Below are 24147 nucleotides of genomic sequence, written 5' to 3' on the forward strand. Positions count from 1 at the left end.
ATGATTTGGTGTTAATGCCCAGTCTCTTCCTCACACTACATCCATGGGACACTCAGTTATTCCATTTGATGGGAAATATTTTCTAGAAATCTTGTGTGAGATTGTCTACGGAGAGGGGCGGCATACAAATCTAATAAATAATAATAATTAATAATAATATTTAAGTTTCTGTTTTATTTAACTTTCATGTAATAAATTAGTCATTCAGTTGGATAATCCAGAATATCTTCTTCCTAATTTAGCTAGGAGGGCTTTCTCTACTCTCTATATGCTGAGGCTGATGCATTCTTGAGTCTAAAACTGCAAAGAATCCCAATTACAGATAAACCAAAATACAGTAATGGCATTTTTGGATACACCCTTCCCAATAATTTGTAGCATATACACAAGACTGCACAGGTGTCATGTTTCAAATAACTGGTGGGGAATTTCAGGCTTCAGATAGGCTAATAGTAAAGAACAGATATGATGTCAGATATCGGCTCAACTCATGTATGGAGAACAAATTAGACTTTTTCAAAATTTTGAAAGGTTTGAATGTTGAAATTCATTTCTTCTGGTTGTAAGCTGCTCCTTTGTATTCAGGTCTGGTCTCAGTAGGATAATGTAGCACTTGGGGATGAATATGCAGCCTAGAAGACCAGCACTGGAGGCCAGTATGGAGAAGACCTGAACAGCCACCATGTATTTCCCTTTGGTGCTCAGGTAGGTGGGTACAAAAGTCACCCAGACGCTGCAGAAGACCAGCATGCTGAAGGTGATCAGCTTGGCTTCGTTGAAGGCCCCAGGCAAATTCCTGGCCAGGAAAGCCACCGTGAAGCAGATGGCCGCCAAGAAACCCATGTAGATGAGGGTGATGTAGAACATGACAACAGCCCCTTCGTTGCATTGCAGGATGATCTCTCCAGGCTGGGAGTGGAGGTCAGAGTCAGGGAAGGGGGAAGAAACTCCCAGCCAGATGCAGCAGATGACAATTTGGGCAACAGAACAAGAAAGGATGATGGAGTTGGCCAAGCTCTTCCCCAACCATTTCTTCACTCGGTTTCCTGGTTTTGTGGCCAGGAAAACCAAGACCACTGTGATTGTTTTGGCCAAGAGAGAAGAAATGGCAACTGAAAAGATGATGCTGAAAACCGTTTGTCGAAGAAGGCAGGTGGCTCTCCTTGGTTGGCCAATGAAGAGAAAAGAAGACAGGAAGCAAAGCAGGAGGGAGACCAGGAAGATATAGGAGAGATCCCGGTTGTTGGCTTTGACAAGGGGAGTTTCTCGGTATCTAATGAAGATGATTAAGACAAGGCTTGTGGTTAGGAACAAGAGTAGTGCAAAAAACATCAGAATGTTGGCTAGAAGTTCTTCATAAGACAGGAAAATTATAACTTTGAGAATACAATGGATTCTGTCTTCATTTGGAAATTTATCATCCGGACACTTGGTGCATTTTTCTGTATCTGAAAAAGCAAAAATAAATATTTACTGAATGTCCTATCCTTTTTTCCTACAAGAAACACATTCTTGGGACAACAGCTGAAACCAGCAGCATTTTTTAATATGTATTTCTTAACATCGCACAAAAGAACATCAATGGCAAGAGCACTTAGACTTATATACCTTTTACAGCCCTCTCTAAGCGGTTTACAGAATTTTGCCCCCAACAAAGGGTGGAAAGCTGAGTCAACCTTGAGCCTGGTGAGATTTTAACTGCTGAACTACAACCAGTAGTCCACAGTTTGGCAGAGTCTCTTGCTGTGGCCTGGAATAAGGCTGCAACGGAGGCTCTTGACCAGATTGCGCTGTTGCGACTTCTCTGTGGCACTAGACTCCGGAGGGCTCCTTGGTTCACCAAGGACCTCTGGGAGTTGAAACGCCAGAAGAGACGTCTAGAGAAGCGATGGAGGAAAAGTAAATCGAACACTTGTAAGAGCTCATATTAAGACTTACAAAGTGGCGCTCAAGGCAGCAAGATGCGCGTATCATGCTGCCTTGATTGCATCAGCGGAATCTCGCCTGGCCGCTCTGTTTAGGGTGACTCGCTCCCTTCTTAGTCAGGGGGGAGCTGGGGAGCCCTTACAGAGTAGTGCCGAGGATTTTAACACATTTTTTGCTGATAAAATTGCTCAGATCCAGACGGTCCTTGACTCTGATTGGGTAGCAGAGTCGACTGACAACGAGTCAGTCGAGTTGACTAGGGCCTGTCCTTGTCCATCTGTCTGGGAGGAGTTTGACCTGGGGACACCTGATGAAGTGGACAAGGTCATTGGAGCTGTGAGTTCTGCCACCTGCTTACTGGATCCGTGTCCTTCTTGACTGGTCTCGGCCAGCAGGGAAGTGACACGGAGGTCACAGAAGGAGGTCCAGGAGATTGTCAACACTTCTTTGAGGAGGGGGTCCTTTCTGGCTCCCTACAAGGAGGCACTTGTGCGGCCCCTCCTCAAGAAGCCTTCCCTGGACCCAGCCATTCTTAATAACTATCATCCAGTCTCCAACCTTCCTTTTATGGGGAAGGTTGTTGAGAAGGTGGTGTTGCTCCAGCTCCAGTGGTCCTTGGAAGAAGCCAATTATCTAGGCCCCCAACAGTCAGGATTCAGGCCCAGCTACAGCATGGCAACTGCTTTGGATAATGGATGATCTCTGGAGGGCCCAGGACAGGTTTATCCTCTGTTGTGGTGCTTCTTGACCTCTCAGTGGTTTTCGATACCATCGACCATGGTATCCCTCTGTGCTGGCTGGAGGAGTTGGGAGTGGGAGGCACTGCTCTTCATTGGTTCTCCTCCTACCTCTCTAGTCGGTCACAGTCGGTGTTAGTGGAGGGTCAGAAGTCGACCTCTAGGTCTCTCTTGTGGGGTGCCTCTGGGATCGGTTCTCTCCCCCCTACTATTTAATATCTACATGAAACCGCTGGGTGAGATCATCCAAGGGCCTGCCGGTGCCTGGAGGCTGCTAGGGTCTGGATGGGTGTCAACAGGCTCAAACTCAACCCTGACAAGACAGAGTGGCTGTGGGTTTTGCCTCCCGAGGACAATTCCATCTGTCCGTCCATCCCCCTGGGGGGGAATTACTGACCCCCTCAGAGAGGGTCTGCAACTTGGGCTTCCTCCTCGATCCACAGCTAACATTAGAGCACCATCTTTCAGCTGTGGCGGGGAGGGCGTTTGCCCAGGTTCGCCTGGTGCACCAGTTGCTGCCCTATTTGAACCGGGAGTCATTGCTCACAGTCACTCATGCTCTCATCACCTTGAGATTCAACTACTGCAACGCTCTCTACATGGGGCTACCTTTGAAAAGTGTTTGGAAAGTTCAGATTGTGCAGAATGTGGCTGCGAGAGCAATCGTGGGCTTTCCTAGTTATGTCCATGTCTTGTCAACACTCCGCAGCCTGCACTGACTATCGATCTGTTTCCGGTCACAATTCAAAGTGTTGGTTATGACCTATAAAGCCCTACATGGCATCGGACCAGAATACCTTCAGGACAGCCTTCTGCCACACGAATCCCAGCGACATACCCCTCGGCTGTTTCACTTTATGCTTGATTTGTTTGGATTGTATGATTGTTTCTTAATAAGGGTTTTAAATATTGTTTTTAATATTGGATTTGTATTTTGTATTGACTGTTGTGAACCGCTCCGAGTCCCCGGAGAGGGGCGGCATACAAATCTAATAAATTATTAGCGCAGTGGTTAGAGTGCAGTACTACAAGCTGCTTCTGCTGACAACAATAATAATAATAATAATAGTTATAGTTATAGTTGTTGTTGTCAGCAGAAGCAGCTTGTAGTACTGCACTCTAACCACTTGGCTCTATAGAAATCATTTTTTAAACAATGTAAAGCTAAGGTTTATGAAACTGAACAAAATCCTAGGCCAGAATAATTTTGATTTTATCAATGTATTTTATTGCTACTGTATTGCTGTTGTATTGCTATTGTTTATTGTTAGCCACTCTGAGTCCTTTTTGGAGTGAGCGGCATATAGATACAAATAAATAAATAAATTCTGCCACCCCTCCTATTTCTTCTCAGCCCCTCCTTCAGTGGTTTATTCATTTTATTTCTTTATTTATTTTGTTGAAAACATAATGGTTACAGAGGATACACTCATAGTAAAACATATCAATGAAAGAATAGAAGAAAATATATAAGGACAGAAGAAAAGATATATAAAGAAGTATAGGAGACACAATAGGACAGGGGATGGAAGGCACGCTGGTGCACTTATGCACGCCCCTTACTGACCTCTAAGGAATCTGGAGAGGTCAACAATGGATAGTCTAAGGGTAAAATGCTGGAGGTAAGGGGATGACACTATGGAGTCTAGTTCCTTTGGATATTCTACCCTTTAGATAAGAAATTGTGCAGCTTGAAAATAAATAAGAAAACCAGTGAACTTCAATCTCTTTAATGAACATGCTCTGGGTGTACCCATCTCCCACAAGGCCTCCCATTGTTTTCAGTGTGACCCACCTTCCTGGGTGGAGATGGTCCCTTCTGGGCAAGGAACACAGTCATAGCAGCAAACTGGCTCTCCTTCTTTAGTCCTCTTGAAAAATCCAGGCTGACAATTTCCCACACATTTGGACTGAGGCAGAGACTAAGCAGAAAAACAATGAATGTCAAAGAAAAGGTGTTAGGACTCACCATACATATCAAGTGGAGGTAGACATGGGCATTAGCCAAATAGCCATTGGTCTTCCCTTAGGTAAATATGAAGTCTCTGACTCATTCCAAACAGATACAGGAAGCATAACTATGAGCAGATTCTTCATTTTTGCTTACTCTTGCTTTTGGCACCTAACATTGTAATAAATGACTTTTCCACTTAATAAAGTTTGGAGGGATGGAACTGAAAAAAGCCTTAAGTGACAACGAGTCTGTTCCAAAACTATATCCCAGTATAGTACTTAGAAATTAGGACTCTCAACATTAAAGGAGATGTTCTTTGTTGATTTGCAAATTTATATGTTTAATCAGTATGTCAGCCATACTGGAGAAAACTGACCACCTAGTTTCTAGAACTGGAGGTAGATGAGATGGAGGTGAGGTCATCAGATTATCAAACAGGGTATGTAAGGCATCTTTTGCTGCAGCCATTGTGGCATGAGAATGAACTCTGTGTCAGAAAGGATTTCTAAGACCAAGCTAGGTATTTATAATGCCTTGGGGAAAAATTACACTTGGAATACTGCATCCAGTTTGCTGAGACTCTAAAAAGAGTGCAGAGAAGAGCAACTAAGATGATTAGGGGTTGAAGGGTAAAATAAATGAAGAACAGTTGTGGGAATTGGGCATGTCTAGTGTTAAATCAGAAGCTGGAGGCTGAGAAAGGTTAACAGCTCTTTATTGGCAATCAGGAACAGTTGAAGTGACCAGCTCGCAGGTGGGAAGTGACTGCGAGCTACCGGCTAAGGCCGCGCCTTGTATACCTTGCTGGCGCGGGGAAAACAGCCATGAGTTCCTCTTTTTTAAACTTTCGCGTCAAGGTTTCCCTTGGCCGCGACTTAAGCCAATCAGTGATCACCTTTATTTAAAAGTACAAACATAACACCCCTCCCCCCATAGGTTGAACAAACTGTCACTCATTTAGATATGTGACATAGTCCTGTAGCCTGATTGGTGGCTTGCTGACTCGCCAGACCTGCGCAGTTCAGTTTGCAGGGAGTTGTCCTTCTGGTTGGCTGGCTCCCGTGCTGCTCCGTCCTGGTAAAGATTGTCTTGGCCTATGGACGTTGAAGCGGCCTTACCAACGCCAGCCGCCAGGGTTCCAGGGCAGCCGCCGCTGGATGCCAGAAGAGGATGCGGTGAGTAGTCTGGTTGATCTTGGTAATTCCCATGTGTTAGATCTACGGGAAAAATGTCATTGTTACTTTGTGTTAACTCACTTGGATGTCGTTTTCAGATTTGGTCTATGTGTCTCCGCCAGATTTTCCTGTTGGCTAGTTGGATCGTGTATGATTTGGGGCCAGCTTTGGATTCAGTTGTCCCCTCTCTCCAGTGGAGATTTGAGTCAAAGTCTTTTGCATAGACTGGGTCGCCTGTTTTAAAAGTCCGTTCTGGTTCTGTTGTAGGCTTGTCTTTCCTTTCGGAATACTCTTGGTGAATTCTGTCCAACTGGGAACGGAGTTTCCTTCCCATAAGAAGTTCTGCTGGACTTTTGTTTGTGCTGGCCGACGGGGTGATGTGCTGGACTAATAGGAATTCGTCCAGCTGCTGTTGCCAGTCTCCCGGTGCTGACCAGTGCAGGGCTTCTTCTGTGAACCTCACCATGCGTTCAACCCAGCCATTAGCAGCCGGAAAATGGGGAGATGTTAGTGCATGTCGGATCCCCCTTTCGGCCAGGAAGACCTCCATTTGCCTGGAGGTTAGTTGTGGACCGTTGTCTAAGACGAGCACCTCCGGCAGTCCATGTGTTGAGAAAAGTCTCCGCAGCGCCTTTATTGTAGCTGCTGTTGTAGTTGAGGTCATTAAGACAACCTCCAGCCACTTGGAGTATGCATCGACCACAATGAGGAATGATTGTCCCGCTAGAGGTCCTGCGAAGTCTATGTGTATGCGGAACCACGGTCCCTTTGGTGTCTCCCACTCCGTTGGTTTGGTCTTTGGTGGGTCTGGGCGAGTTTGTTGGCACATGTGGCTACCCAGGTTTCTATGTCCTGGTCTAAACCTGGCCACCAAAGGTGGCTCCTGGCCAGGCTTTTCATCTTTACCATGCCTGGGTGACCCTGGTGTAACAATTTCAATGCTTTCTTCTGTAGCTGTTTAGGAATTATCACCCTGTCACCCCGCAATATGCAATCTCTTAATACATTTAATTCAGTTTGTCTGTTCTTGAATACCTGGCATGTCTCTTTTGGAATTTCCCCAGGCCACCCTTTAAGTACCCATTGTTTTACTCGGGATAACACGGGGTCTATTTCTGTCTCTCTGGCTATTTCTGCTGCTGTTATTATTGGGTTTTCTTGCATTTCTATCAGCAATACATTGGACGCTGGGGCTGGGTCATTTACCAATTCTGCCTGAGGGCACCTGCTTAACGCATCTGCGTGCCCAATTTCCTTCCCCCCCGTGCTTAAGTACATAATTATAAGCGTCTAAAAAATCATCCAGCGGGTCATTCTCGGAGAAAGAAATGTAGGGGTCTGCTTATCTCCTGCTAGAATGCCTAACAAGGGCTTGTGGTCAGTAATCAATGTAAAAGAGCGGCCAAACAAATATCCATGGAAACGTTTAACGCCTTATCTAATGCCCCCTTATCTAATTGAGAGTACAGTAATTCCTTTCTGCAGGTGAAAGGGTTTTAGAATAAAACGCAATTGGGACATCTGTACCATCTGGGAATGTGTGGCTGAGGACTGCTCCTATACCGAAGGGGGAAGCATCGCAGGTTAACGTTACAGGCATGGTTATGTTATATTGAACAAGGACACTGTCGGAAGTTAATAATTTTTTAATGTTTTGAAAAGCGTTGTGCTCGATGTGTCCCCACGTCCAGGTTGTGCCTTGCTTAAGAAGCCGGTGGAGAGGTTCTGCTACCGTGGCCTTCTGTTTGAGAAATATGGAGTAAAAATTCAGGAAACCAAGAAATGCCTGAAGTTCTGTTTTGTTTGTCGGTACTGGGGCATTCTTGATGGCCTGGACCTTCTCTTCTGTGGGGTGGATGCCGTTCCTATCTATAGCAAAACCTAGGAATTCAACACTGGGAACTGCCCACGAGTACTTGTCCGCTTTTATGCGGACACCCGTCTCCTGAAATTTAGTCAAAACTGCTCAGATTCTTTCCCATAATTGGGGGGGGGGGAGATTGAGCGGAAATAAGCACATCATCGAAATATGGCACCATGCTCCATTAAGCTTTGAAAAATGCCGGGAGCAATTGAGACCCCAAATTGTAAACGGGTACATTTGAATGCCCCCCGGTGGGTTACTTTTGTCTGGGCTTCCGCTGTTTCTTCCGACACGGTTAACTGCTGGTATGCCTGGGCCAAATCGATTTTAGCAAACATGGATCCATTTCCTAACATGTGCAACTAATGTTGCACTACTGGTATTGGATAGGCATTATGTTGCAACGCTCTGTTAATTGTACCTTTGTAATCAGCGCATATTCTAACTGACCCATCTGGCTTTAATGGAAGGACGATTGGGGTTTCCCATTTAGCATGGTCTATTGGTACTAAAATCCCCTGGGCGATTAACTTATCTAACTGTTGGTCAACTTTTGGCAAAAGCGAGAGGGGCACCCTACGGGGTTTTAAGCGGATTGGGGCCACTGCCGGGTCAAGGTTGAATGAAATTGGAGTGCCCTTGTACTTCCCTAATCCTGGTTTAAATACTTCGGGGAATTCTTTTATTATTATCTCCATAGGGGCTGAGGTTTGGCTGGCAATAGAGTGGATTCCCATAACCCCCATGCCTAGTGGTTGGAACCAATCTAGTCCTAGCAAGGTATGCTTGGGCCCATCTACAACAATAAGCGGTAACAAACCTTTAAACCCCTCACAACATACCTGTACATTTACAGAACCCAACCCAGGAATAGCATTTCCCTGAAAGTCCGACAGCCCGGAAGTCCAAGGGGTCAAATGTTCCCTTTTAACGTGTGGCATATACAGAAGAAATTTATGCCATGGCATTATAGTATGTCTGGATCCCGTGTCGATCTCCATTTTACAGGGTCGATTGTTTATGAAAAGCGAAGTAAACAGTTTTCCCAGAGCTGGCAAAGAGTTATAGTTAATAGTAAATGGAGAGTTATCTTTGCGGAATCCTGGGCGGAAACCGGTTGTTTGTTTGAAGTTTCCGCGGTTATAGGGTGCGTTTGCGTTTGCGGATGGTGTCGGTTGGCGTTGCCAGGGTTGGGAGAAATCCCTGGGGAGAGATGCTCTGCAGACGTCCGCGATGTGGCCTTTTCTGTGGCAGCGTCGGCAGAGGGAGTCTCTGAAAGGGCATCTTGACCATGCGTGGGAGCCGTTGCAGCCGAAACACGGTGGGAAAGGCCATTGTGAGGCGTTGAATTGTGGCTGGCGGCGAATTTGGAGGCAGTTCTTCAGCTGTTGTGTCGGGTGTCGTTTCGGTGGTGCCTTCTTCGGTCGCAGGGTTGTTCTCAGTTACCTTGTTGACCGTCTGGTTTGAACGTTTGAGTTCGGCGGCAGATGCTTCGGAGACCTCGGCGGCTTTGGCTGCCTTTATGATGTCTGAGGTATTTCTTTTGCAGGGTTAGGTTGCTCATGCCGAATATTAAACGGTCGACTAGCTGTTCCTCTGGATCCTTGTACTTACACTTGGATAAGAGGGCTCTCAGTCGAGTCACAAAGTCGTTCATAGATCCCCCATCAGCCTGCTTCATTTGCGAGAATTGGTTCCGGCTGATACGGGCAGGAGTCGTCGGCTTGAAATGGCTCTCGAGCTTTGCTTGAAGCGTTGATAACACTACACTCTCGATCAATTCTTGGTCCATGAGTGTGGTTGCCAAGTTGTAAATCGCCGAACCGCAATAATGTAGGAATAGGGCTCGTTTTCTGTCGTCCGACGCGTCATTTAAGTTGCTTGCCTGGAGAAAGATGCGGAATTTGGACATGTAAGCCGTCCACGTATCTTCGTCTGGGTTGAAGAAGGGCAATACATGAGGCATTGCTGAAGCCATCTCTGGAACGCGGAGGCTCGAACCCCTCGTTGCCACTGTTAAATCAGAAGCTGGAGGCCGAGGAAGGTTAACAGTTCTTTATTGGCAATCAGGAACAGTTGAAGTGACCAGCTCGCAGGTAGGAAGTGACTGCGAGCTACCGGCTAAGGCCGCACCTTATATACCTTGCTGGCATAGGGAAAACAGCCGTGAGTTCCTCTTTTTTAAACTTTCGCACCAAGGTTTCCCTTGGCCGCGACTTAAGCCAATCAGCAGTCACCTTTATTTAAAAGTACAAACATAACATCTAGTTTAGTGAAAAGAAGGACAAGGTGTGATATAGCAGTGTTTCAATATTTGAAGGGTTGCCACAAAGAAGAGGAGGTCAACCCATTTTCCAGAGCGCCAGAAGGCAAAAGAAAAGCAATGAATGGAAACCAATCTAGGAAAGAAGCAACCTTGAACTAAGGAGAAATTTCCTAATAGTGAGAACAATTAACCAGTGAAATGGCTTGCCTTCCGAAGTTATGGGTGCTCCATTACCATAGTTCCCTCTAAGCTGAGCAGTGAGCAATCGCTCACTTAAAAATCATAATCAACTCAGAGTTTTCCAAACCTGCCCAGAAGCCGAGAGGGAAAGAGTGAGAGGGAAGGAGGGAGAGAGGAAGAGAGGAAGAGGGAGAAACAGATAGAAAAAAGAGAGGAAGGAAAAGAGAAAGAAAAAGAATGGGAGTAAGGAAGAGAGAAAGAAAATCAAAATCTAGTTTGAAACTAGCTCAACTATTTAAGTGGCATTCTGATATTGATAGAGTTGCCCTATTATGAGCTCACTGTTATAGACACACAGTACAATATTTTATTTTGAAATTCTCTGAGGCAAAACAGGGTGGGTTTTTTGTTTGTTTGTTTGTTTGTTTGTTTATTATTTCTGTGCCGCCCAGTCCCGAAGGGACTGCCGCTCAGACACTATACTTTTCCGCCCACCCCCCCAAAAAATTAGAGGGAACACTGTCCATTACAGGAGCTTTTTAAGAAGAGATAGAAAAGGGTCTCCTGTTTGAGCAGGGGTTGGACTAGAAGACCACCAAGGTCCCATCCAACTCTGTTACTCTGTGTTGTGGTTGGCTCTGGGCCAGCTCCTGCTCTGAGGACTGTGGATGCTGGTTTGGGAGAATCCTCATGTTCTCAGACACTGGTTTTACTGCCAACAGCTTCAGAAAGTGAAGATTCTGTGTCAAGGGCAAATTCTGGGAGTGAAGCAGGATCGGACAGTGAGGTAAATGCAGGCAGCCCATTAGTTAATGACCCCATTAGTGAGTCATCAGACTCAGAGGATGCTCGCAGGCACAGGTTTATGACGAGAAGGGAACAACTGCGCAAGTATCATAGACGATAAGGGAGGATAACTGTGGCTGGGGCAATTAGGCTAATGGGGCTGCTGATAAATTGTCAGTGTCGCTGAGAGCGTGCTTGGGAGATTATCCGTTTGGATAAGGACATCGTGCTTGAACTTTGTTCCTGATTATCACAGACTCTTGGGGGAGATTTCACAGTTAAGTAGAAACTTGTGGAATGACTAAGAGAGGTTTTGGCTGTGACATTTTCACAGCTGCTCCTATCTGCTTTGGTTGGTTTTATTCTCACAGCTGGCAAAGTCTGTTACCTGTGTTTGAGCTCATTTGCTCTGTTTAAAGTGCATGTGCACTGTATTTTTCTTTGATAAACTGTTCTGCTGTTTAATCTGCATCAGCCTGTTTGTGTTTCAATTTACATTCCTGACTTCACTGGGTCTCGTAATGTGAGCCCGGCATAACACTCTGTATACTATATTGCCGTTTGAGCAAAAGGAACAAACAAATCTGAAACCAGTAGTAACACATTTTCCAACCTTGTTGGTTTTCCACCAGTTTGATGGAGACCCTGCTGTGCTGTTCTGTTCGTGAAACAGTCACACTTGTACTGTTCAGGTCGTATACGACCTGGACTAAATAAGGTTTACTTTAGGTACTTAAATTTGGTCTTTTTGAAAACTTTTTTCACTGGGATACTAATTTGAACTTTTCTGAACACAATGAGAGGAAAACTGAAATGAAAAAGTTAATGCTTATATTTGTATTTTGCTCATAAAAACCCGCCCCCAGCATTTTTGTGAAATATTTTCAATTTATAGATAGTTTAGCCTGCAAACTGCTTACAATTTTACTATATTTGGCATTGGATCACTAGTTTGATCATTTCTGAACATAATGAAATGAAAATTGAACTGAAAAACCTGATGCTTATTTGTTTATTTTGCTCATAAAAGCACCCCCCCATTTGTTTCAAGTATTATATTTTTTAGGCTCCTAATTCCAAATATTTTCAATAACTTTGGCATTGATATACTAAAATGAACATTACTGATCATAAGAAAAATAGAAATGAACTGAAAAAAATGATGCTTATTTGTTTATTTTGCTCAGAAAAGCCCCCCACCAGGCTCTGCACATTTTTTCACTTTATATATAAATTTATATATATATAAATTATGCTGTGAATTCAAAATTAGTTGTCTAGGTATCATGTACTTACTTTGCCAAAGGATATTCCAAATATTTCCAGCCAAATCTATATAAAAAGTGAAAATAATTGGACAAAGCCAGGCCGGGGGGTAGTGGTCCTTTTCTGAGCAAAATAAACAAATAAGCATCATTTTTTTCAGTTCATTTCTATTTTTCTTATGATCAGGAATGTTCACTTTAGTATATCAATGCCAAAGGGGGGGAAATATTTGGGATTTGGAGCTCAAAATTATGAAGTGCTCAAAATTATGGCTTTTCCGAGCAAAATAAACAAATAAGCACCAATTCTTTCAGTTCAATTTTCATATCATTATGTTCAGAAATTTTCAAACTACTAATCCAATTCAAAAGGTTTTCAAAAAAGTTGGAACTGGCAGGCTAAAAAAATGTAAAGTGGCAATGATTGCACACAGCCGAGTGAAATAAAAATATAAGCATCAATTTTTCATCTTAGGGAATATTTTTCTGATGATCAGGAATGTTCAATTTAGTAAATCAATGCCTATGGTATTAAAAATATTTTGGATTTGGAGCCTGAAAAAAATGTAAAGTGAAACTGATTGCACACAAGCTGTGTGTGGGGAGGCCCTATTTCTGAGCAAAATAAACAAATAAGCATCAATTTTTTCAGTTCAATTTTCATATCATTATGTTCAGAAAGTTAAAGTAGTAATCCAATGCAAAAGGTTTTCAAAAAAGTTGGAACTGGTAGGCTAAAAAATGTAAAGTGAAAATGATTGCACACAGCCATGGGGGGGTGGCCCTATTTCTGAGCAAAAAAACCAAATAAGCATAACTCTTTTAGTTCATTTCCATTTTTCTAAGGATCAGGGATGTTCAAAATAGTGATCCAATGCAAAAAGGTTAAAAAAAAAGTTGGAACTGGCAGCCTAATCTAGATAAAAATGAACAAAATTACATACAAATCTAATAAATTAAAAGTGCACAAAAATGTTGGGGGTGGGATTTATGAGCAAAATAAACAAATAAGCATTAATTTTTTTCATTTCAATTTTCCTTTCATTGTGTTCAGGAAAAGTCAAATTAATATCCCAGTGAAAAAAGTTTTCAAAAAGACCAAATTTAAGTACCTAAAATAAACCTTTTTTAGTCTGGGTTGTATATGACCCGAACAGTACAAATGTGACTTTTTTTGCCCAGGAAAAGTAAACCCCCCCCCCCAAAATACTCATAGAAAGAACCCCTAAAATGACGCAAAGCCATGAAATTTCAAGTTTGAAATATGCATGGAATTTTTTTTACAGGGTCTCAAACTTCGTTTTGAGTCACATACGACCCGTACAGAACAGCAATTAAGTTACAGATGGTCCATAAAACGGAATAGCACTGAAGCCTCCAAATCAGTCTAAGAAACTGTAATATTTCTATTCCACACATTTAATTCTCACTGAAGGGCAACCACTTTGGGGACTAAGTTTAGGCTACTTAAAATGGGATCTCAGAGTTTGGAAAACAGAGAAAAGACATCAAGCTTACTCTCACCTTGTTGAGCAACTTTAGGTATGAATGAATATCTTGACCGATAATAAGTCTCTGTCTTTCAAAAGTGCCCAGAAACTCGATCCTGGGATCCTCCTTGGGGAGAACCAACAAGCTTTTGATGCCCAGATCTGCTGCTAAATCTCCGTTTTGGTCTAAGTACAGTTTCATCTGGGAAATATTGCAAAACATATTCTTCTCCAGGAATGGATGAAACTAGAATTGAAACATTCAAAAATTTTAAAACCTGAAAGCTTAGCTTTATCCTTACATTTGAATCTTTCTTCTACAGTTATCTAACTTGCAAATATGCTTAATTGGGAGAAAAGGTGTTATCATTATCTTCATAAGTGAATGAAAAAGGTTCAGAAATATTTATCAATATATATTGAGAAATATATTTGATAGAATTAGTCAATTGTAGGGAATATTCTAGAGCAAATAAATTGAATAACATGAAAAAAAGATTACTTATAAACTTGAAAACAACAGGTTGATTACCAGAAAGCATGGATTTGTCAAGAAGAAAGTTGTCAGGCTAATCTTCTCCATGAAAGACCTGTCTGGAAACATACCAACCTGAGCTAATTCTACTTTATTTTAGTACTAGATTAACAGAATTTTGTAAGTCTGAAAGTACACATTTCACACCAATTTTTTTCAGACTGAAAAGTTAGGGAAGTTCTTTTCTGAGTCTCTTTCTTTCCCATTATGCAGCTGCAGGATTCCTCCCTCTTAGCTGATCCTTCCCTGGGCAGCCTCTGTTCTTCCCATCCCAAAAATTATTCACACATATCATTACACTTCCTAAACAGACTATACAAATGTTGGTAATATAACTTGATTTCAGTAAAGAACCAACAAGCAATTTTGTGATGTGATTAGAAACCTAGTTAAATGCAGGGTGGTTTATATAGTAATTGAGTGAGTAAAAACTTAATTTTTAATCTTTTTAATTTTTCTCAAGAAAAGAAGTAGTTACGAATAACTATTTCTCCTTGGTCATCAATTCTACATTGTCATTAATATAAAAGAATTGATAAATCTCTGTGATGCAAGATTTGGTGGAAGATTGATAACAATCCCAGCGGCCGATAAGGTCCCACAGAGTTGGCCTTCTCCAAGTCCCATCGACTAAACAATGTCGTCTGGTGGGCCCCAGGGGAAGAACTTTCTCTGTGGCAGCCCCAGACCTCTGGAATCAACTCCCCCCAGAGATTAGAACTGCCCCCACCCTCCTTGTTTTTCGTAAATTGCTTAAGACCCACCTATATCACCAGGCACGGGGGAATTGAGACATCTCCCCCAGGCTTATATAGTTTTATGTATAGTATGCTTGTGTTGCATGGTTTTTAAATGTTGGGTTTTTAATGTGTTTTCTTTTAAACATTAGATTTGTCATGTTGTACGTTGTTTTATTATTGTTGTGAGTCGCCCCGAGTCTGCGGAGAAGGGCGGCATACAAATCTAATAAATTAAATTAAACTCTCAAACAAAATTAACTTGATGTGATTTAAAGAGTACCAAATTTCCAGAAAAAATGTTTATGATTTCCTCATAGAAAGAAGTGTCTGAGTTATACTACTACGGTATGGTATCTCATAAAAGGCATATATTCAAAATAAATGAATGATGCATTGGAAGAAGAACACCAAGCCTGATAAGTATTTAAGTTTATTCTTGTGGTTAAAGCAGAAGGCTAGGAAGCAAGAGAGAGTTAATTCATTAATTAACCTAATTATCAGGAAGTATTGTTAATACCTCACTGAAATCAAGTTATATGCTCAGTATTCATACAATCTATTGAGGAAAGAACATGATATCTGTGAATATTGCATGGGACCAGGACAGGGTGGGTTCCTCCTGGTTCACCCAAACTGGTAGTGACACACTGGTGACATCATGATGACATCACTGAACCAGATCAGTGCCAGCCCATGGGCGCTGCCATCTTTTTTAAAAAATTGAATTAAAAATATTTTTTCCCTTATGAGCATGCACAGAAGCCGAGTTCCAGCACAGTGCATGCGGTCACCATCTTTTTTCCAGCCTTTTTTTCCTGTGTGTGTGTGTGTATTTGTCAGATTTTTTGTTACTGCGCATGCACACATGCATAAAATGTGCCAATGTGACACCAGACGGAGCGAACCGGCAGTGAGGTAAGTTGGAACCCACCTCTGGACCAGGAGACTGTGAATTTGTCAGTCCTTCTCAGCCCAACTCACCTCCCAGGTTGGTTGATGTGGGGAAAATTACTTGTAAATAAATAAATAAACATTTATGAAAATTATCTCAAAATTATCGTAAAAGGAGGAGCCTTTTTTTTAGAACTGAGCCAGTGAAGGGGGAGCTCAGTCTTCCCTTCCCTTAAATGCAAATATCTTAATGCTGAGATTGAGCAGGCATCAATCAGAAAAGCTGGGATTCCTTCAGACAGTATGGTATGTGCTAAATCAGGGATCCCCAAGCCTGGCAACTTTAAGACTTGTGGACTTCAACTCCCAGAATAGCTGGCTGGAGAATACTGGGAATTGTCTTAAAGTTACCAAGTTTGAAGACCTCTGGGCTATATGATCAGAATCTCTTAAATTTATAAAAGTAAAATTCCACAGTGCTTCAGGGATTGGGTGACACAGAAGTCATATAAAATAAATAAATAAATAAATAAATAAAATAGCCTAAAATACAGGACTTTATTTCAAAATGCATATAGCCCTTTTAAATTAGAAATGTTTAATACTAAAATTGGTATCTACTCCTTGGAAAGGTATTCCCTGAGCAATTAGATTGGCCAAATCTATTGGCCTTTTGGAGCATAAGTGGGTTGGGATGGTTTATTCCTTCTCCTTTGGATTCTTTCTCCAAAGGAGATTAATGGATCTATATCGAGACCCCATACCTGCCACGGCTGCAGCCTTGGAGTCCCCAACATTTTTTCCCCTTCCTTTCTTCTCCTCGATATGGAGGAATAGGCAGCATTTACGGCATGGGCCAGAGTCACAAAGAAACTGTAGTCGAAATGGTAATTTTTAATCCGGATCCTATTCGTTTTCTCTTGAGACTCCAGTGGTGCTTTCTGGATGCATGTTTTCTGGCCTTTGACAGAAAATAGATGCTTTGAAAGAGAACAGTGAAAGTAATGATCTTGAAACTGGGGAACTACAAAGAAGTAAGGTTCAAAGCCAGGATCATTTGGCCTTTCTTTTGTCAGATAAGCAAAGTTCCAAATACTATGGATATACTTGAGAAGTGTATTGCTTTTTATGAAATACATTATAAAATTTGGGAGGATCCATACTTTCCTTTCAATGGGTCTGGGCATATCTTCAAGTATTAAATGGAAAGGAAGAGCTCTGTCCAAAATGGGAACATTTTCTATGAAGTGAACAAAGACATTGACTTGTCTCCACTTAAAAATGGCACCCCTGAGGTATGATGTATGTTCGGTCATTGAGAACTGTTGTGATATAACAACACAAATTTCATTCCTAACCAGCATGGGAGTCAAAGTCCTCATGAAATTTTCTCCATTGTCTGTGTCTGAAGCAAAGAGACCAATCAAGGTCCAATTGAAATAGAGGAGCAGTTGAACAATGGCTGGGTAGTTGATTTCTTCTTTGGGCAGGATCCGGTGGAAAAAGGGGAATTGACTTTTATCACTCAGAGCCTCTGAAGCAATTCTATCTCTGATCTGAAAAAACAATGAAGAATGTTGTGTTATATTTGGGGGTCAGATCAAGTGCAAAATACGATATTTGTAGGTAAGCGGGCTTATCTGCTGTTAAATTTATGGAAGGAGTTGATAGCATGGGCTTCAAAATGTTTCCCCGAAGGGAGGGGGGGCGATCTCACATGAATGCGCGAGATCACCCCCAAGAAGCCTTTCAGCAAACTTCACAGATGTGTAGCCATCTGTGGCGGTGCCGAGGTTAAAAGGCCGCCTTGTCAGAGCTCCAACCTTTTCCTCAGGATCCTCACAGAGAAGCACCCACCCACCCTCCTTTTACCTTTTGGTGTGATGAGGTCACCTCAGGGGCCGAGTAGGATTTTTTTGCGGCATGAGCACCTTTGATGACAGCCGTTTTTTCACCTACTGCACACCAAAATGGGGGAGAGGGGACAGGTAAGAGGTGTTTAGTTTGGCATTTTCAGTTATTTGATGTTCATTAAATTAAACCGCTTTGGTCACTGGTGGGCAGGTTGACATCTAATTTTAATAACAATAAAGCAGTGAAGGGCTACCAAAATTTTTACTACCACACTGTGGGCATGGCTTATGCATTTTGTTTCAACATCTTTCAGTGCAAATTGGGTGCTCTGGGGTGGAGCTCCAAATTTTGCTACTGGAACTGCGTTCCTGACCGTTCCTGTAGGAGCCCATCAATGCAATAAAGTGACCCATTTTTAAACCCAGACTGATGTCCATGTGTAATTTGGTTTCTGACGCAAATTAACAAATCCAATCCCATTTTGATGAATATTCTAGAATGTTTTGTTGATTAGACATTAAAGACCGCATATTAACCGGACTATATAAAAATTGAATACAAGAAACAAAATAAGCAAAAAATAATAATAATGCAAATTCTTTCTCTATCACCCATTATTTTACTACAGTTAGATTTCAAATGTCAAGTGAAGTGTTCTATTTCAATAAAGGATCCAATTATTTATAGTTTTTATATTTTGCTACATCTTTCACTACCTGTATATCTTTGCTTTAAATTATTTGTGCAGCAATATTTTTGGCTACTTCTCCAGTTGTGCAAGAGCCAGGGAGACCACAACTTCAAATACCATTTTCAGTTGTACAAGCTAACAGGTCTTTAATTGATATTTTGTCTGTTCTTGCAGACACAATTTGGGGAGTTTGACAGTTTCATAGCTTTAATTTTACACAACAATTATAAACCCTGATTTTAATGTACAAAGAAGAAATTGTGTAAATTCCCATTTAAACTCTGAGGGCAGCAGCTGAAGTCCTTTTACCCATCCTGGAGATACTCCTCTGAGGATGTGACTGGGTTTGTTCTAGTAATGCTATATATTAACCCCCAAACTTCAGTTCTGTATAAGGGCTTGGGGGTAACTTTGGTATTACTTTAACAAAGCTGGATAGCTATGAACTTTCTTTTAACTTTAAGCAGTGAATTCACTTGAACCCTTTCTCTTAAGTGCCTCCTTTGAGGGAAACAATATCCAGTTTTAGAGAAAATTAACTTTAATGATTGTACAATACTTAATGATTGTCATAGGGGTTAAAGTAATCAGGAAACAATCAATATTAATAAAAATCTTAAGGATACAAGCAACAAGTTACAGTGATTCAGTCATAAGTGGGAGGAGATGGGTGATAGGAATGCTGAGAGAAAACTTGTACAGTAATACCTCATCTTACGAACTTAATTGGTGCCGGGAGGAGGTTCGTAAGGTGAAAAGTTTGTAAGACGAAACATTGTTTCCCATAGGAATCAATGGAAAAGCGATTAATGTGTGTAAACCCAAAAATCAGAAACCGGCCACCACCACCATCGAAGGAGGCTTGAGCCTCCCGATCCTCCCCGCCCCTTTGCCATGCATGTCATCCTGCATGCAGGATGCCATGCAGTCAGGAAGGTCATCCTGCTCCCCCCCCAGCCAAAAACACAAAGGCGGTCTGCCGCCGCCCGCAGAGCAATGGGAAGCTGAAGCCGCCGGCGGTTTGAGCCTCCCTTTGCTGCATGCTGCTTTGCCCTGCCTGTTGCCCTGGGTGAAGCGCTGGGGGGAGGGAGTTAGGAAGGTTCTCCTGCTCCCCCCCCAGCCAAACACACAAAGGCGGTCTGCCGCCGCCCGCGGGGCAATGGGAAGCTTCCTAACTCCCTCCCCCCCAGCCAAAAACCCAAAGGCGGTCTGACGCTGCCTGCTTGAGCCAGGAGGACAGGCAGGGCGAAGTGCGTGGAGGAATGGGAAGCTGAAGCCGCCGGCGTTTGAGCTTCCCATTCCTCCACGCCACTTTGCCCTGCCTGTCCTCCTGACTCAAGCGGGCGGCAGCAGACCGCTTTTGGGTTTTTGGCTGGGGGGGGGAGCAGGAGGACCTTCCTAACTCCATCCCCCCCAGCCAAAAACCCAAAGGCGGTCTGCCACCGCCCGCTTGAGCCAGGAGGACAGGCAGGGTGAAGCAGCTTGGAGCAAAGGGAGGCTCAAACCGCCGGCGCCTTCAGCTTCCCATTCCTCCACGCCGCTTTTTAAAGCCACCGGCGGTTTGAGCCTCCCTTTGCTCCACGCTGTCACCTTTTAAAACAGCCAGGGGGCTTCTCGGCGGCCTCCCGAACGCCGAACCCGGAAGTTCGGGTTTGGCGCTCGGGTTCGGAAGGCCGCTGGGCAGCCCCCCCGGCTGTTTTAAAAGGTGACAGCTGGGCTTCCCAGTGGCCTCCCGAACCCGAATTTTTGCCGAACCTCTGGGTTTGGCATTCGGGAGGCCGCCGGAATGTCCCGCCGCCTGGCTGTCACCTTTTAAAACAGCCGGGGGGGCTTCCCAGCGGCCTCCCGAACGCCAAACCCAGAAGTTAGGGTTTGGCGTTCGGGTTCAGGAGGACGCTGGGAAGCCCCCCGGCTGTTTCAAAAAGTGACAGCCGGCCGGCAGGGGGGGCAGCGGCGGGTTCGTAAGAAGGAAAAAGTTCATAAGAAGAGGCAAAAAATTTCTGAATCCCGGGTTTGTATCTCGGGTTGTTCGTAAGACGGGTTCGTATCATGAGGTACCACTGTACTTAATAGTAGTGCAGACTTAGTAAATAGTTTGACAGTATGGAGGGGATTATTTGTTTAGCACAGTGATGTAAAAATTAACTTTAGTAAGGAAAGATGTTACTTGATTTGTTGGCTTATCGTCAGATAGGCATCTATATCATTTTCCAAATAACATAAGTTTTTACTTTGATTCATCAATAACCAGAGAATTATGGCAGCAGTTTTCTTAACAGCACACTACATCATCCAATTTATGAGTAAGATTGTATTATGTGTGCAGATCAGGATATTCCAATATGTATTTAGCACCTTAGACATTTAGCACCTTCAGGATCCTTCATTAGTCCTGATAAGACATTAATATCTAGACTGAATAACAAGGGTTCAAATATGCACCTTTCCTTTCCCCTTTTAATAAGTATCATTTTCTTATGGCTCCATTGAGCCCAAACCTCTCAAAGAAGCACTTGTAGAAAGAGCTTTGATCAGGACAAACAGTCTAAGGTCCATTTTAAGGCCAATCAATTTACTCCATGATATTTCTCCATTTTTCAGTGTGAAATGTTGCACTAACATCTCTAAAGTCATCAAACTCTGTTTACTTGACTGACTTAGTCTGTGATTAGCCATTTCAAAAACTATTTTCAACATTGGATTATTAATTTATGTATTATTTATTATACTAATTTATATCACTTTTAATTCTACATAAAATTTTGTTCTCATTCAAGGAATGCACTTTTTTCTCTACCCAATCTCAAATTTCCTTAAGAGCAACATGGCATTCATTTTTGCTGCAACATCTATTAGATAAACTATTCCTGCTGGAGTCTTTTCTGTTCAATTTTTAATGTACTACAGACATTACTATATCCAACTTGAATTCGACTGGATATAGCTGTTATTATTTCTTTGTGAAAATGCCATTAGAGGGTTCCACAACCAGGGATATTTTTGAAAAAGCTGAATAGCCAGTATTCAGTAGACTTTTTATGGTGGATTTGAATATGAACACAGTATGGTAAAACATAGCTGATATGTTCACTAACATGGTGAAAAGCAGTCCTTGAATTCCATGGAGAAAATAGGATTGCATTTATTGTTCACCCACCATCACCTCATTCACTTTACCAGCGAGAGAAGAACACACACAAACCTGTGGGACTTTGTAGGTGTCTGCTAAGATTGATATCTGGATGGAGATATCCCTTCTAGCTGCATCAAGAAGAGCCAGGAGGTTCTCCTTCCTTCCACAGACATAATTGGGGACGTTGGCTTGTCCAGTGGAGAGAATGTCCAGCAAGGCATCTGAAGTGTGTGAAGTGCTCAGACAGTTATCATGAATGTTGTATCCCAGTGTGAGATTGTGCAGGAGCTGTGAACTCTTGTTGACCACTTGAATTGCAAATATTAATCGTAGGATTTTAAAAAAACCACGAGAATTCCTATTGTAAAAAATGTCTATGTTATTACCATCAATAATAACCAATAAAACAGTCAAGGATCCTTGACTTACAAGGTTTGTTTAGTGACTGTTCAAAGTTACAAGGGCACAGAAAAAAGTGACTTATGACCATTTTTCAAAGTTACAACTGTAGTAATATAATTTAATCAAAATTCAGATGCTTGGCAAATGATTCAGCTCCCAGGATCATGTGATCACATTTTGCAAACTACTGACAAGCAAAGTCAACAAGGAAGCCAGGTTGACTTACCAATTGTGTTACTAAATTACTGTAGTAATTCATTTAACAACTATGGCAATAATGTTCGTAAAATGGAGAAAACTCATTTAAAAATTGTCTCCCTTAGCATCAGAAATCCTAGGCTCAATCGTGGTTGAGAGCTACCTCTGTTTCAAATATAACCATGTCTGTCTACATAGGTCTACTGAGCATAAGCCAACATTGATCCAAAACTAGTGATCAGTTATACAAATATGAAAATGGGCTGGGCTGGGGTAACAATTGTTTCAATCTCTTCTTCAAACAAAAGTCAGCATTCAAGTGATGAACTCAGGATTGAACTGGGGGACAAAAATAATATGGAGTTCTTTCATGTTTCTTTCATCTTTGGATTTGAGTCCCTTCAATAAAATAAGACAAAAGAAGGAAGACATGGAAATAAAAATCATTCAGAAAATTGGACATGTCCTGCAATATAGGACTAAATGAAAAAAAGTAGAAAAGAAGGAAAGTATTAGAATTGCAAATGGAGGGAATGTAGCTCCATTACCGTGAATGACTTACGAATCAGACTGACTAGAAGGAGCACTGTTGAAAGGCAACATTATATGCGATATTTTTGCTGCAGAGATGATGATACCAATTAGATGGTCACCTGGGCTGTAATAGCTCCATAGTTTGTTTCCATCCTGGTGCTCCAAATTCAGCAGGCATTTCTTCCTAAGATTTCCAGAGACCAGATGGGGCAACAGCAGCTTTATCAGCAGAAGCAGGAGGTCCATACTTTATGGGGTGAATCAATCCCCTTCCTGTTTCCAAAGACGAACAAGATTTAGAAGATTTCAAATCAGTCTCACAAGATGGAAATGCCAATGGCTTTCCTGATTCAGAAAGAGGGAAACATTCAACTTCACCTGGAAAGGGAGAGAACCAGATCATGCCTGTCCCAAAACTCATTCCCATGCAGCTTCACCTAATGAATGTATCCGTTTCTGATACAACAATCTTTGCCTATGGCTTCAATCTGATGATTCTATCAAAGACCCAGATGGACATAATTAGAGTGAGAGGCAAATTCTCCTCTTGGGACCCTGAACAATTTCTGGGCTCCATGTGCAGAGGAGAGATAAGAGGAGAGCATGTGAGTGAAAAATCATAAATATACCCCTGGGGACTCGACTGTGTTCTTCCTCTCTAGATATGTCCAGACAGTACATTTTGGGACACAATTTCATCAGCTAGGTTAATCAGAAACCCATTTCAGCTCCCACTAGTGCAGTTTTCTCAAATAGTGAGGTGCCTCCCCCTTGGGGGGATGCAGAGCGATGCCGGGGGGGGGGGGCGTAATCCTGGGAAATGTGTTTTTTTTTTGCCTTGAGAATATGGGTTTTGTGCACCGAACAATAGCACACAGCATAGAGCAGCAGATATGAAGTTCATGTAACAAATCTTAAGAGACCCCATGGAAAAATATTTAACAGGGATGAAAAGAAAGGGGGAGAAAGATGGAGATATTGAGATAAATATAAGTCTCTAAGATGAGGAAATATGATGAAGCGTATGTAGTGCTTGGCTGCACTGTGACTATGGTGGGAGGCAAGAAAAGACCAGTATGTTTACTGTGTCTAAAAATATTGGCTCTGGACAGCATGAAGCCAAATAAATTAAGGCACTTAAACAAATTAAGCCCTGTTCTGGGCATGGCTACTTCTCCAACAAATCCTCCAAAAGACTCACTCTTCAGCAACAAACAATTGCTTTTATTTCTCTTCACGGCAGTTTATATACATGGAATATATATATACAGCTAAAATGCTAGCAGCACGGTTGGGGGATTTTCTCTCTCGGCTGGAGGCCTTATGGAGGCATGAACATTCTTTCTGAATAGCTTGGAGATAACAGACTATAAATCATTACTTCAAGCAAAGTCTTACCGGTGCTAGACAGACCATTCAATGAAACTCCTTCTGGCTCATTTTTAACAGCCTCTCATAAATCTTTACGGTTTCTTTCCAAGATACTACTGAAAACTACGCCATACATATTCAGTACAGTTATCAGA

The 24147-nt window shown here is 42.3% G+C and overlaps 1 protein-coding gene across 1 annotated transcript; it reads right to left on the reverse strand.

Annotated features, from left to right (window-relative positions):
- Positions 1 to 516: 516 nt before the first annotated feature.
- On the reverse strand, positions 517 to 22867 carry LOC139171694 (vomeronasal type-2 receptor 26-like). The gene is made up of 7 exons (XM_070760131.1): positions 22659 to 22867; positions 22549 to 22566; positions 21557 to 21845; positions 16574 to 17365; positions 13678 to 13890; positions 4459 to 4585; positions 517 to 1448 (listed from the first exon to the last, which is right to left on the reverse strand). Exons 1-7 carry the CDS (start codon positions 22865 to 22867, stop codon positions 517 to 519), a joined length of 2580 nt encoding a protein of 859 aa, XP_070616232.1.
- Between the last annotated feature and the right edge of the window lie 1280 nt (positions 22868 to 24147).

Source organism: Erythrolamprus reginae, chromosome 8 (assembly GCF_031021105.1).
Source record: "Erythrolamprus reginae isolate rEryReg1 chromosome 8, rEryReg1.hap1, whole genome shotgun sequence".
Lineage (NCBI taxonomy): Eukaryota > Metazoa > Chordata > Lepidosauria > Squamata > Dipsadidae > Erythrolamprus > Erythrolamprus reginae.